At 38.7% G+C, this 14905-nt stretch overlaps 2 protein-coding genes across 4 annotated transcripts in view; one reads left to right on the top strand and one right to left on the bottom strand.

Moving 5' to 3' along the window:
• The window catches only part of HDDC2 (HD domain containing 2), a 32776-nt gene that overhangs the window by 14308 nt on the left and 3563 nt on the right, over positions 1 to 14905 (top strand). For 2 of the 3 annotated variants that reach the window (XM_044676909.1, XM_044676911.1), the window contains one exon: positions 3723 to 3821. In XM_044676909.1, coding sequence (XP_044532844.1) covers positions 3723 to 3820 — 98 coding nt within the window. In that variant the 3' untranslated portion in view covers position 3821. Of the gene's footprint in view, positions 1 to 3722; positions 3895 to 14905 lie in introns of those variants that run through there. The other variant, XM_044676910.1, reaches the window with a different exon arrangement.
• The window catches only part of TPD52L1 (TPD52 like 1), a 78862-nt gene continuing 73555 nt past the window's right edge, over positions 9599 to 14905 (bottom strand). The window contains exons 7-8 of the mRNA XM_044675424.1: positions 14640 to 14700; positions 9599 to 9727 (exon numbers count right to left, since the gene is read on the bottom strand). Of these exons, the coding sequence (XP_044531359.1) occupies positions 9599 to 9727; positions 14640 to 14700 (190 nt within the window). The remainder of the gene's footprint in view (positions 9728 to 14639; positions 14701 to 14905) is intronic.

Here is a 14905-nt window from a genome sequence, read left to right as displayed (position 1 = left end):
ATGTGTCCGACTGTGACCCCATTTGGGGTTTTCTTGGCAGATACTGGAGTCATTTGCCATTTCCTTCTTCAGCTCATTTTACAGATGAGGAAACTGAGGCAAACAGGATTAAATGACGAACCCAGGGTCCCACAGCTAGGAAGTATCTGAGACTGGATTTGAACTCAGGAAGAGGAGTCTTCCTGACTCTAGACCTGGAACTCTATCCACTGTCTGCTTCAATGATAAGTACAGAAGGGACATCATAAGCAAATATGTGGTGTATGTTAGAGAGGGAAAAGGAAAGGGGAAAGGAATGAGTATTTATGAAGTGACTACTGTGTGCCAGGCACAGTGCTAAGCACTTTACAGAGAAGGATTCACATTTGATCTTTTAATCAATCTGGTGAAGCAGATGCTGTTATGAACTGAGGCAGAGAGAGATCAAGTGACTTGCCTAGGGCCACCTAGCATAAATGTTAGTGGTCAGATTTGACCTCAGCTTTGACTGACTCCAGGTCTGGTGCTCTATGTCCTGGGCTAGCTAGCTGCAAGAGATGGCATTTGAGTTGGCCTTTATAAGATGGTTAGGAATCCTGCAGGCAGAGATAGTGCAAAGAACACTTCTGGCACAGGGAACATTGTGGCCAAAGGCAGGGAGTGCTGGGGCTTCTTCAGGAATAGCAGACAGTCTCATTTAGTATGCATGTTGTGTGTATAGAGGAAAACGATAGGGGCTAAGCTCTGGAAAGTGCCGGCTTCTATGTCTTAACATTTTTATTAATGGATAAAGACAGAGCTGGCATGCTCTTCACGTTGTAGATTACAAAAACCAGGAAGGAGATACCAAACCCGATGGCTATCAGGATTTTAAGAGGCTCTCGATGGGCTCAAACAGGGAGCTATTCCTAAGAAGATAAAGTATAACGGTGATAAATGTAATGCCATATTCTTGGGTACAAAAAAATCATTTTTATAAGATTTGGAGATGGGTGAGGAAGCGACTGTTTAGTGGCCCATTTTAGAGGCCTGCTGGAATGCCTCGTGGTGTGGAGCCCAGGCCCAAGGGTCAGCACTCCCCCTGGCCTTGGCAAGGTCGTAGGCATCAGGAGGGAGAAGCAGAGTGCAGCCAGCTGTGCAGGGACGAGAGGGAAGGCATCTCTGCCTAGCAGCATTCTGCAGCACATGCTGAATACCAACCATTTCATGGTTTGGGTAGGCCCTGAAGAGGAACAGTTCCAGGGAAGAGGAGGAAGGGGAGAAATGGTACATTTGGAGGAAATTAGATTGCCCCAACAAGAGGCTTTAGTAATAGAGTATGCCCAGGGGTTTAAAAAGAGGCAAGGGGATGGGGGTCCGTGACCCAGTAGTAACTGGGAGGCTGTCAGCCTTGGGGTCAAGTTGCAGGATATTATCATGGGTGGAAAAAGTTTTTTTCATGGGAGGTTCCTTACCTCTAACTAAAAATACCAGAAACTGCAGGTCTAGTCTGAAAGAAAGAAACAAAAATAAGAGTGAAAAGCAGACATGTGGGAAAGAAAGCGATAGAGGTGGTAACTAGAGAGTAGAATTTCAAAGGGTAGTTCTTAAAGGTGGATTTTCTTCTGGGAGACGTTAAAAGGATGAACCATTCTAGGTAGTAGCTGAAGTGAGGTAGACAAGATCTTAGGAGAAGAGATAGTCCAGGGCAGTCCAGACATGGGGGCAGGATGTGACCTAGAAAGGGGAGAATGAGGTGGAGGAGTTGTGGGGACTGGAAGAAAACCAGGAAGAAGCAGCCACCCAGAAATCCAGAGAGGAGGATCCAGGAAAACTAGGTTGTCACTCGTGTCAAATAAGATCAGTGAGGAAAGACTTTGGGATCCGTCCTGTGGCGAAGGCCAGAAGCCATTGGCTTAGTGAATGAAGTAGAAAGCCAGGACATCTGAAGAGACATCACTGCCTACGTATGCCGAGCTCTCCAAGCAGGCAGGTAGGTGTCGGGCTGCAGCAGAAGGCTGTCACACAGGTGCTAAGCTCCTGGGAAAGGGGGCCCACAAAAAGAGCAACTGGGATCTGGAGAGGGCAATAGAGATAGATGGAGTCTTCATCAAAGGCCTCGAGGTTGCTGAGAGAGTGGCAGAGACACTGGAGTGGCTTACCATTTCCTTCTCCAGCTCATATTACAGATGAGGAAAACTGAGGCAAACTAGGGTGACTTGCCTTGGGTTACACAGTTAGTAAATATCTGAGGCCAGATTTGAACTCAGGAAGAGGCATCTTCCTAACTCCATACCCAGCATCTATCCACTGTGCCACCTGACTGCCTCCTACCTAGTAAGTATTCAGTACATTTTTTTAAATTAAAATTTCAACTTTATTTGGCCATGTTCATTTCCAACATTATGGCAGAAATGGTTTGAAGAAAATGTTTATCAGTCTGACTGAGCTCAAACATCCTTGGCCCATCTCCGCATGACTGCCCGTCCCAATTCCCAATAAACGTAAGCGTCCTGGTTTACGGCATTAAGTAGGCCTCAAGCCCGTCTTGTACACTTAGAAAACAATCCAGCATTCACAGAGCAATGTACCAGAAAGCTGTAGAACAAACCCTGTATCATAATAGGGAAGAAGGTGAGCGGCTAGGTGGTGCAGTGGTTAGAGCACATGTCTGCAGTCAGGAAGACCTGAGTTCAAGTCTAGCCTCACACTTACTAGCAGTGTGATCCTGGACAAGTCACTTAACCCTGTTTGCCTTTGTTTCCTCATCTGTAAAATGAACCAGAGAAGGTAATGGCAAACCACTCCAGTATCTTCACCCACCCCAAATGGGTCACAAAAGCATCAGGCCCAGCTGAAACAACTGAATGAAGACTATCTGATGATTAGTCACGAGTGACAGAGTTACCTGGATGGACTCCCTCACTAAACTCCAGGGGCCCCCGCCACGTCCAGAACCACTTATAAAGTCCTGCTGTTGTTTTAGAGTGCTTTACAGCCGTCTTCCCCACCACAGAGGGGACAGTCCCCCGGCACTGGCCTCTTGCTGCTCCTCTGGGCCTTCGGTGCTCTCCCTGTCCACCTCCTGGTTTCCTCCAAGTCTCTGCCAAAGTCCTTTCTGGAAGAAGCCTCTCCTTGAGTGACCTCCACATTACCTGTAAAGGCCCTGCATGTTCCTTTTGTTCACGCGTTGCCTTCTGAGGGCCTCCGGGGCAAGGCCCGCTTTTGTCCTCCTTTGGATCCCCAGGACTTCAGCGGTGCCTGGCCCAGAGCAGGTGCCTAATAAATGCTTATTGGCTGATAGAATCCAAGAAAGCTGTTTACTTGTTAACTCCCTTTGAGTTCAGTAAGTAGATCGTCTCTGACGCATCAAAGAAAAGCTGTTCCTGCTGTCAGAGAGGTCCCTGGATGACTGCAGCAGCAGCGGAAGCATCCAGACGCTGCCTCTGGAAGTGCTGGTCGTGATGGGAGGAAGCGTGTGAGCAGGACCATGCCTAGGGAGGATACTGTAGCTTCAGGGCCTCATTGCTGTATTCCTAATTTAGCGTCGGCCCAATCAGATGTACCGAGACAGAGAAAATATATAAATAATGGAGTTGAGCCCCCTTTCACTGCCTGCAATCTGAATCTCCATGTGCTTCTGGGTCAGGTTCCAGAATTCCGCCCCTACTGACTTCTTTACTCAGCCTTAAGAAAACGGATTACCAACTTTTTAGTTGAAAAAAGACCTTGTGGTTAATTTTATCCATCTTTTTCCCTTACAGGAAAATTCAGCCATCCTGAAATAGTCCAGCTTGTTTCTGAACTTATAGCACAAAGAAATGCTAAAATCACTGCAGGAAAAAGTGAACCTCATCCATGAGGTATTGCAGGTTTTTTTTGTTTTTTCTTTTAAGCTTCTGTAATCATGTAATAAATACTTTATTTTATGGTTAAGTTTCATGACATGGTGTGTTTGCCACTGTGGCACTATTGATTTCCCTGTTTATTTTCATTTTCCATGGGCTCTGGTGAGAAATAAAGGCACTGTCTGGATATAGAGCATGTTTCAGGAACCAGGATTGTAATACAGGATTTGGTCCCACAGACCAAATACTATATATGTGGGGGTTGGAGCTATCTTTGTGATAAACAGCAAAAACATAAGAATTTGTAATGTCTGCTAGGAGCTATAAACATTTTTTTAAACATTTATTAATATTCATTTTTAACCTGTTTACATACTTTATGCCCCTACTTTCCCCTTCACCCCCCGCTCTTCCCCCGCCCATGGCCGACGCACATTTCCACTGCTTGTAACATGTGTCCTTGTTCAGGGCCCATTTCCATATTGTTGTTAGTTGCCTTGGTGTGGTAGTTTCGAGTCCACATCCCCAATCATGTCCGCCTCAGCCCATGCATTCAAGCAATTGTTTATCTTCTATGTTTCCTCTCCTGCAGTCCTAACTCTGAATGTGGGTAGCATCTTTACCATAAATCCCTCAGAGCTGTCTTGTGCCATTGCATTGCTGCTGGTACAGAAGTCCATTGTATTCGAATTTTAACACAGTGTATCAGTCTCTGTGTACAATGTTCTTCTGGCTCTGCTCCTTTCGCTCTGCATCAGTTCCCGGAGGTCTCTCCAGTTCGCCTGGAACTCCTCCAGTTTATTATTCCTTTTAGCACAATAGTATTCCATCACCCGCATATACCACAGTTTGTTCAGCCATTCCCCAATTGAAGGGCATACCCTCCCTTTCCAGTTCTTTGCCCCAAAGAGATAAACAGACTTGTACAAAAATATTTATAGCTGTGCTTTTTGTAGTGGCAAAGAACTAAACATTTTTTCTTCTCAACTTGGAGTTATATATCCCTCTAGGCCAAACTCATTAAAAGGCAGAAGGATATGTCACTGTATTCTGATGCTGAGGTGAAGTTTAATTATTATTGTCTTTAAGTACAGATCCTTCAACAGAATATTAGCTAATGATGAGAGACCAAGAAGAAGAAATCACATCAATAATACTCTTTTTTTCTCTCCAGATGAACCATTTCCTTTTTGTTGAAACACTTGTTACCTTAAATCAGATTTTGAATTATGATCTGGGATCTAATTTGTGTAAAGATCAGAATTGTAGAGCCTCTAAAAGTCTACTTTCCATCACTTATGTTAAATTTAGGCCCAGGCAGGGAAGGTAAAAATTCTTAAATGCCTCTGAATTTTTTTCAGTTTCTCTTTCCCAAATTCAAACCTTTTGATTTTACATTGACTTTTACAAGAAGCTAGAAAAGAGTGGAACTGAATATTGACATGAGAATTGAGTATCTTATAGGAAAAACTGGTTCCTTTACTCTTTTCAACTTCATCAAAATTGGCTCAATTCAAGCCCTTTCTTGAGGAAGTTGGCCTTGAATAGGATAGATAATGCCTCTGCTTGCCTTTAAAAGCCTTGGTTGGTGATAAGGTGTTTGCCTGTGCAAAATAAATCAAAAGCATTTTATGCTCAGAACAGTGCTATTTATTTTTGTCCTTGATTTGTCAGGTTCTATTTAAAGATGGCTGACTGGCCAACATAAAAAATAATGAATTTCCAAAGGGTTAGTATCCAGGGATATGCAGGTGGCTATAAGCAAGGTATCTTCTTCTTAGTAAGGTATAGTTATAGTTCCTTTGCATCAGTGATCAGAAAGAATCAAGTCTGTTTATTATTGGAAATATGACTTAATGAGAAAACAGAATTCCTCTGTCCTTGTCACTGACTTTTTTCTCCTACATGGCTACATGCACATAAACTATGCACTGATAAAGTCAATATAACCAGGTCTATCATCTTAGAACCTAGCTTGCGTTACTGGTAACTGTTAATGTTTCTTCCCCTCTGCTGAGGGTTATGGATTAAGAGTTCATTCTAAAATAGAAAATGGTACAGTGGGACAGAACACTAGACTTGGTGTCAGAAAGACTAGAGGTCAAATCCTGATAGTAGTTGTGTGACCAGGAGCAAGTCTTTAAACCTCTTTACTTCAGTTTACTCATTTGTAAAATAAGGGAGTTGTACTCAGTGGATTCTAGGGGCTCTTCCTTCCAGCTCTAAAGCTCCAGTCCTACAGAAGTCCCAGGCATTTGTTTTCCCCCCAACTCTTTTAATTGTTCTGTAGGTTTGGTTAAGGTCTCTTAATCTTAGATTCCCTAAAGCTTACCCTAAACCTTTTTATCATGAGACTGTTTATAAGTAAATTAGGATAGCCATAAGAAATAATTGATAAAATAAAAGAGCTTAATAGCATTAGGTAAAATTTCCTCGTTAATAAGCTACCGTTTGTATAGTTTTTTTTTAAGCTTGTAGAGCATTTTATATTATCTATTTGATCTCCACAACCCTATAATATAAAATTGTAGAATGTTGGTGTAGAAAAGGACCTTGGAGATTAATTGATCAACCCCCAAACCGTTAGAAAAGGAACCTTTAGTCAGAGAAGTGAAATTCCTCATCCAAGGTCACACAGCCAAGTTGACCTTAGAATTGAGCCCCCTTTACACTTAATCTAGTGTGCTATCAAGCCTACAGTGTTGCCTCCCAAGTATATTATTTTGGGGGGAAAGGTATTTTTTTAAATACAAGTTATCTGAATATCATATGGTTTACTTAAAATACAATCAACTTTATTTGGGCTGCATCCAGTATAAATTAAGTAGCTTTCTTGTTGCTCTTGCCCACTATGTCCATATTCCATAGGCTACTATTTTTGAATCCATGGAAATGTTACATAGTTCTTAAAGCCTGTAGAAATGAAAATCTGCATACTGGTAAATAATCCCCTATCTTGGCCACCTAATAGCCTTGTAATAAAAACACATGGTAAAATGAATTTTATAGAGCCAGGAAACAGATGTGATTTTATTGTTTTTGAAAATAAATCTTAGGAGGGGAAAAAAAGGCCAGTCACTGAAAATTTTGATTGATTGACATTTTAATTAGAGTTTAGAAATTTTATTTTACACTTAGATTGGCAGAAATGATTTTACATAAAACTGATCACATGACCTCCACCCCACTACTTTCCTCTTACCATTACCTTATCATCCTCAGAATCCAATTTCCAAATGAATGAAGGTATTTATGTGACTTAGTTTGCCATGTTTATTCACCTTAGTATACTTTAACTTGAAAACTTTCAGATGGATAGAAAAATTTGAAACTACAAACAGTAAAGAAATGAAAGCATCAAAGGCCACAAACACTCTTTCCATTTTAACTGTTGTGAACAGTGCAGCATATTTCAGAACATCTTGAATAAAGTGTGGAAGTCATTACACTTTATATGATTCTGGACCAAACGTATAGGGAAATACATAATTCAGTTTGGATGCCAATTGCTTTGCTGGCATAATCTAGCAAAACTCATAATTTTGATGAGATATATTCCATAAAATATAATTGAAACATAACTTTATGACTAATATTTTCCATTGCAACAGTTGCCTTTAAAAATTGGTAGGTGTCTGCTTCTGGAGTGTTATGGCTTACTTATCTGAAGCTGTTTATTAAAAGGTATCACTTTGTATACAAAGTATTGAATTATAATTTTGATTTTTAATAAAAGTGAAGTTTGCATCTAGGCTGTGCTTTAGCTTTTCATTTTTTCAAATGGATAACTTACATTTTTGTATAATATTCTAACAAGGAACCATATGAAAGAGGCATTTCATGTGTTGTATAAAAGAAACGTGCATTTAGATGTTCACAGAGTGAAGAACTTGACAGTAGACATGAATATTAGAATGCAAATCAAGAAGGAAAGGAGGAAGGCTTTGAGAGATCAGGTGGTAAGAACATGAAAACTACAAGTGGAGAAGGAACTGGTCTGAGTGTTGTGTGTGTATGTTTTATAAAGTTAAATTGAAGTTCTAGGTTGGTACATACTTCTCTATCAAAATGTAAATACAATTTGAGAAGCTAAAAGATTAGCCAAAGAGCCATATGCTGCTTAGTACAACAAAGCTTCATTAATTGAAGGGAGGAGCCCAGTGAAAACTCTGCCATTCTAGGGTGTTTAAGAAACAGTGGTCCTTTATTACTGAAATAATGGGATTCAGAGTAACTGCTAACTATATATTAAGGAGAAATCCTACTTTAATGAATAAATAGTAGATTTTAATTAGTAGCATCCATAGACTGCAAATTCCTCAACACTTAATACAGTGGCTTGCACAGCTTAGGTGCTTAATGTTGAATGAATTAGGAATATTCAATGTGCTGGAGACCTTAAAAACAATTCATTCCCCTAAGTAGATTAAGCACTCATGAAATCTTTCTGATAATAGTGGGCAGAAAATCCCCAGCCTAGCTCTGGCTGAATTAATTGAAGAAACAAATTAATGACATTTTACTGATTTGAAATGAAAACAAGAACTTTCTTATCCTTCACAAAAAGCACTAAAAGTTAGGCTTGGAGTTGGGAACCCAAAAGCTGAAAAGAACAAAAAAAGGCAAAATAGGGATGGTTTCTCTTGACAGTGTCTATAGGTACACAACACATTCCCAACTGGTTTAGGGCTGTGACCCTAAATCCTAATGGCGAAGGACCAGTCACAGAGATATATATACCTCAAACAGCCTGAATTTTATTACACGTTATCAACCATTGATTTTATTTCAATGTAGAATGTTATACACCCAACTCTAATTAGCAATGAGCAAAAAAATTCACCAATTAGTAAATTTTTAATACATCTTATATAGTTTTACTAAAATTAGAAAAAATTTAAATAAGCTGCAATATATCTTAAATTAAGGTGATGAGTATTTAGTGAAAAGCATATAACCTCCCATTCAAGAGGAACAAAAAGAAAGTGTATAGTGAAAGTAGAAGGCCACTTACTCCAGGAAATCTGATGTTGATACTTTTATATTAATTTTATAATACGGAATATCAAGGGGTCATAGAACTGTACTTCCTCCGTTTTCCTAATGGAAATAGCCAATTGCTAGATATGACGGCAGCTCTTTGACCTGCATAAATTATAAAACTAGAAATAAAAGCTAAGAAATAAAATTTTCAAGATAATTGCTTACTTGAAAAAAAGTTTTTAAAAAAAGTCTTATACTTTCAAAAATCATTTAGCTAATCCTTTAAACTACTACGTATAATTTACATATGTGCCAGGGCTAGGAGGAAACAAGTAGCTGGAATACTCATATAGCTGAAAATGGGTATGTAAGCAGCACTCTGCACTTTCCCAGACTGGGTCTGAAAAGGTGTTATGCAATGGGATTTTAGGACACATACATTGACAGACACACATCCCCATGGACACACATGGCTAAAAGAGACAAACTTAAGGGAAAGCAAACTAAATCAAGAGGACTAAAAGGTTAGTACTTGGAAAATATGTTCCAGAATGGCACAAAGAGGTATGATGGCCAGTTGCATGTCTGCTAATTTGAGAAATTTAGAACATTCATAGGGCCCATTTCCTGCATCCACAATGATGACTGAATGGTTCATTCTTAAGTACAAATATGGATGGATTTTTTTTCCAAAAGTACAACACTGTAGAGAAGCTTTTGGTTTTCACATTTGGCTATAAGAAATGACACACAACATGTAGCAGGAGCAGAGTGGCAGTTTCGGGCTATAGCATGGTCCCCCAGGTCTCTTAGCCTTGAAGCTCCCCTTCTTTCTTTGGCGCCCGAGGCGCCGCAGCAGCACTCTGAGCACTTGCATGGGCTGTGGAACTGAGCACTTCTTCAAAATTCCCTCCGATGGGGATGCCTCCTACTTTCGTCTGAAAAAGAAAAAGAAGAGCTAGGGAAATCCAAGTAGGCAACAGTTCCCATTTCATTTTATTAACAAGCATCCATTTTTATGGAGGACCTACAATAACTTCCAACAGCATAAGTATTTTAGGGGTTATGTTTCACAGCTTCATTTTACTATAAATATTTAATCTCAGGCTTTAATAGTAAAAAGGGAGGCAAGGTCCAAGATAAAGGAGAGGTGGCAGCAGAAAGGACCTTTTCTCTCCTAACATCTTAAATTCTTCTTCTCAGGCTCTTCTCCAAAAATACCATGTGTGCAACCTTTTCACAGTTCCCAATTTAAGTGAATGAATTCAGATTTCCTTCCTCCTCCACCATTTTGCAACTTTATGAACTGAAATGACTAGAGTTTTCTTGTATTCAGATGCTAACTGCTGAAGGTTCAGGTTCCTTAGCATGATAAAGTCAAACTGCAGGCTGTGCCCTGTGCCTCACTCAAAATGATATTTCAGGTCTCTTTGTGGCCAGAGGGTACCAAACACTTAAAATATTGGGTTTTCCTACATACAGTCTTTTGGTGGCTTAAAAAATTTGTTTTGTCTCTTTATGAGGGTCATATAAATAGAGCACACTTCCCCAACCCTGATACAGAAAACTAGAAAGAAGCCGTTGCCTTTTTCCCCCCAAGTTATCAGTTCAGAAAAGTGTTTTCTTTTTTTGGCTTGGGAAATGGAGAAATATTAAAATTCAAGTGAAAGAGCGGGTCATTTTATTAAGACTTTCCTGGCTTAAGGTTCCCACCTCAAGCTTCCTGAGACTTGTGTCAAGAATAAAAAACAAAAACAAAAACAAAACTGGTTAAAGGGGACTAAAAAAGTCTATGATTTCATGATCAACTTTGAAATTTATAAATGGGCTAGATCCTTTCCTTTCCAATTAAAAACCAAATTTATAAATGCATCATCTTATGAATCATTTGGCTGCCTTTTAAAACAATATAAAATTAGTATGTAACAGGTATCCTAATGCCTCTAAAGGTTTAATGTGTATATTAAAGGAGTTGATCCATTCACAAGCCATAATAAAGGTACTGGTACTTCTGAAATGTTGTAAAACACTTCTTGACAGAAACCTAAGCTTACTGAGTTTGCCTGTTACACATTTCCTACCAGTCCTTTTATAACTTTGGATGTGCCCATATTTATTCAAAGGCAAGATCTGGTACATTCTGTAAAAAAATTTCCTAAAAACAGTTAAATCAATACATAAATTGTGATCATTAAAAACTATCAAAAATCATTCTTATCCCTGTATTTATTAGATTTAATTATTCTGCCATGTTATATTAAGGGTATGTGGGGAGGGAAGGACCTATTCCTTTTTGTTGCAATGTTCGTACTGAAGTCTAAGATTACCTTCCTGTGTGTTTTTCACTGTTCCTCCCTTCTCTGAGAAGATATCTTATTGCCTTATTGCCCACATAAGTAACCCCTTTCTCTTCCTCTTAAGTTTCAATGAATCAACAAATAATATTATGACCAGATTTATACTTATTTTTGTTGTTGCTCTTTAACCCTGTATCTTTTTTCCCCTCAACTCTCAGTTTTGTCCACTCAAGCCAAGACAACAGAAAGAAAGGATAAGAGTTTTTCACATCAGGCCACTCAGTCCTGATGACCCTTGGGAAAGGCAATTTTACATAACTTATTCTTTTACCTTATTTACTTATAGTATGGCTTCTACTGGGTCTGTGATGGCTTAAGTAATTAAGGTACAGCCTGGCATGAGTGCAGGGATGACAGGAACAATTGTTTCAAACTTTCTGCAAGTAAGAATGTTCTATCACCCTGCCCTCATGTTTACAAATGAACCTTTGCATAAAATACCATTTGTATTACCAAGAAAGTCAAAATGGGGCAGATAGAATATGGGAACATAATACTTTGGGTTGTTTTAATAAGATTTTCAGTTTTTGATATACTTTATTAATTCTAACCATATGACATTTATCAATAAAATATGAAAATATAGTTTTCTTTAGGTGTGTGTAAAACTGCTACAAAAGCCAGTCATCAATTTGCTGTCAACCTGGAGCAACATAATGAATACAGTTTCACAGGAGATGGTCTGGGCCTTAACATTTTCCCAGTGACCTGAAAGATGAAATAGAAAGCATTCTCATTAAGTTTACAGATGACATCCAGCTAGGGTAGGATGAAATGGTCCCCTATAAGGACAAGAACTGAATTTAAAATGATCTTGACAAATTAGAGAGTTGTTTGGAAGCAAACAGAATTAACTTTAAAGAGAGGAAAGGTGACCACATACAAATGTCACAGTCTTAAGAAAGGATGGCAGTAGTAGGTTTTGTATTTATACCACAACATAAGCCAAATGTCTGTAGTATGGTGTGTTTTAAAAAGAATATGCTATGAGGATGTGTGAATGAGGATGCAGCAAAGCATCACTGGATTGACTCCCAAGCCTGTCCCTTCACAGACTGAAGTCTTGAGTTCCATAAACTTGTAAGAGGGATGTGGCATTCATGAAGGAGGTTTAAAGAAAGATGATTAAAAATGGAAACTAGACATAAAAACAAAGGTTAGAAGAACTATGATAATTTTGAAGGGAAGGAAAAAGGGATGACTACAATCAAATAAATTAAGTTATTAGAAAATTATTGTCAGATGTTTTCCTTTGATTACATAAACAGAAGAAAAAGAAACAAGGATAATGTAATAATATTAGAGATGAGGCTTGTTAGATACTGAGAAGGTAGGATAGTTACAAGAATTTAACTTTGTAGAAAGCTTTTATAGGACAGATCCAGGTAGAGTGAGTTGGTTATAGGTCTACCTGAAAGCAGTTGGACTAGATAAACCTTCAAGGTTACCTCTGTAAATAGCAGTGAGTGATGCTATTATAAGTGGGGCTCAAACACTTAAAAGTATGTGGGCTTACCAGCACTTCCTAATAGAAAATGAAAATAGGATCATTCTTTATTCTTCTTTTGTTTCTTCATATCCCTTCCTCCTCCTAATGGAAACCTAAAAAGTACAACTTCTCCAATATCAGAACTTCACTACAAGTATGTGAACCCACTTGCTTGAGACCATCTCAAGCGATCTATCAAATGTCAGAAATTTATTTTCTGGTTCCTTTAGGCTTTGGCTCAGTGAGGAGCTGAAATTATTGCTATAGTAATCAAAAACTATGAAATGAAACCAAGACTGAAAAAAATCCATGTCAATCTGCATAAGGTCTCTCCAAAGCTGGCCTCGCCAATATACTATGACGATAATGAGAATGACAACCAGAGAAAGGAAACTTAACATTGCCAATGATACATACATATATATATATACATATACATACATATATATATATATATGTAGTAAAAAGGTGTTTGTTAGACCAGTGGAAAAAAAAGGCCTTTCAGGATAATAATCAATAGCTCCTTTATGAAGAAAAAGTATTAGTAAAATTACAATCCAATGTTATCACTCTTTTAAATGAATGAAAGCTCATTAATGATCAGAATGTTTTTCTTGAAAAGTCAGATGCACTGCAGGTACAACTGGAATACATTATGTAAATTGCCTTGGGATAGCGGTACAAGTGCATGGGAACTCCCGGTGTGGAAATCTCCTCCACAGTGGTACACATTTACATCTCTTCTGTTGTTTACAGTCTTAGAAAAGTCTGGTTCAACTAAGAATTTAAGGGACTTGCCCCTAGTAACATGACTAGTTTGTCAGACTCAAAGGCTTACTCTATCCACTGTGGTTTTCTGCTTCAATGTGGCACTTTTGTTTACAAAACAATAACTGCATGCTATACATTGTGGCATAACAGACAGAATACTCAGTTTTGAGTGCCAGCTCTGACTTTTCGCTGTGGGTAAGTCACTTAACTTGCTGGTTTCATTTACAAAGTGGGGAATAAGACTATTTTCACTGTCTGCCTTATAGGATTATTTTGAGGAAAGCATTTTATAAAATTTAGAGCAGGAGTTTCCAGGCCTGGGGTACATGTAACCCGAGGGGTATAAAAAGCTTTTCAAAGGATACAGAGAACAACAATTAGTAAACAACTATATCATCTATTGAAATTTATTTTTTTCTCATGTGCATGAAATAGAATTTATTTCATTAAGAGAAGATACATGGGAAGATCTACTGAAAGTCAAGGGGTACTGGGCCTAAAAAAGGTAATATAATAAGATATATGAGATAAAATATACTAGCTCTTATTAAAAAGAGCTTACATGCATATTTTTTCTATGAGGTTCTCCATTTGCTTCCTTTTTTGCACTGCAAAGTGAAGAAACACATCTACATTGACACATTCCAGACATTTTCACTTTGTTCCCTGGGCTTGTAATTTTAGTCAGCATCTAGTTGCCTATAACCCATGGTCAGCAGAGTTAGGTGATTGGAACATCTGATGGAATGAAGACACAGCTGCAACAAGCTAGGTCATTTCCATTTATTGCAAAAAAAAAAAAAAAAAAAAAAAAAAAAAAAAAGCTCTGAGGTACCACTTCTATTAAAGATTTCCAAAACCTAGATTTTCATGTGCTTTATCATCTTATTCTTGTATTGAGGAATTCATTTTGTGTATGGGGAGTCCTGGGAGCTATAACTTAAAAGAAAAAGGTGATGTCAAGAGTAAAAACAGTAACTCCACTTTAAAGAACAGTTCAGTACTCAGTGCCTCATGTATAGACCAATACTTTAAGCACCGTTTCGTCCCAGTCCATATGAATATTACCTGTACGTTCAAGATACAAGGTCTCTGTTGCAGCAGCCCTGCCTTCATGCTGCACAGAATGCTGCCTGGTTTACTCTAGAGAGTTTGCCTGCTTTGGAATGGGTGGCACCAATGACTATGCTATTCCCACTTAACAATTCACATGATTTAGCACTTAATCTGTACCTTAAGGTTTGTGACAGTTGTCTCAACCCTCTCCTCAAATGATCTGAAAGTAGGAGAATTCCTAAAACATAATGAAAAAAAGAGAAGTGAGCTCCACAGTAGGTGTCCTAGCAACCATGCTGTGTGATTTGCTGCTTTTATTAGTAAACAGTGGAGGTGCAGAGGAGAAACCACTTGTCAATTTACCATCCAGCAGTAGCTAGCCTTCAAGGTGCCTTGTGCCACTACAATTCCCAAGCACACTAAAGAGATCTGGAGACTAGGAG

The sequence above is a fragment of the Gracilinanus agilis genome, chromosome 4 (assembly GCF_016433145.1).
Source record: "Gracilinanus agilis isolate LMUSP501 chromosome 4, AgileGrace, whole genome shotgun sequence".
NCBI lineage: Eukaryota > Metazoa > Chordata > Mammalia > Didelphimorphia > Didelphidae > Gracilinanus > Gracilinanus agilis.
The sequence above is the reverse complement of the archived record's forward strand: the minus strand, read 5'-3'. Positions and strand labels throughout refer to the sequence as shown.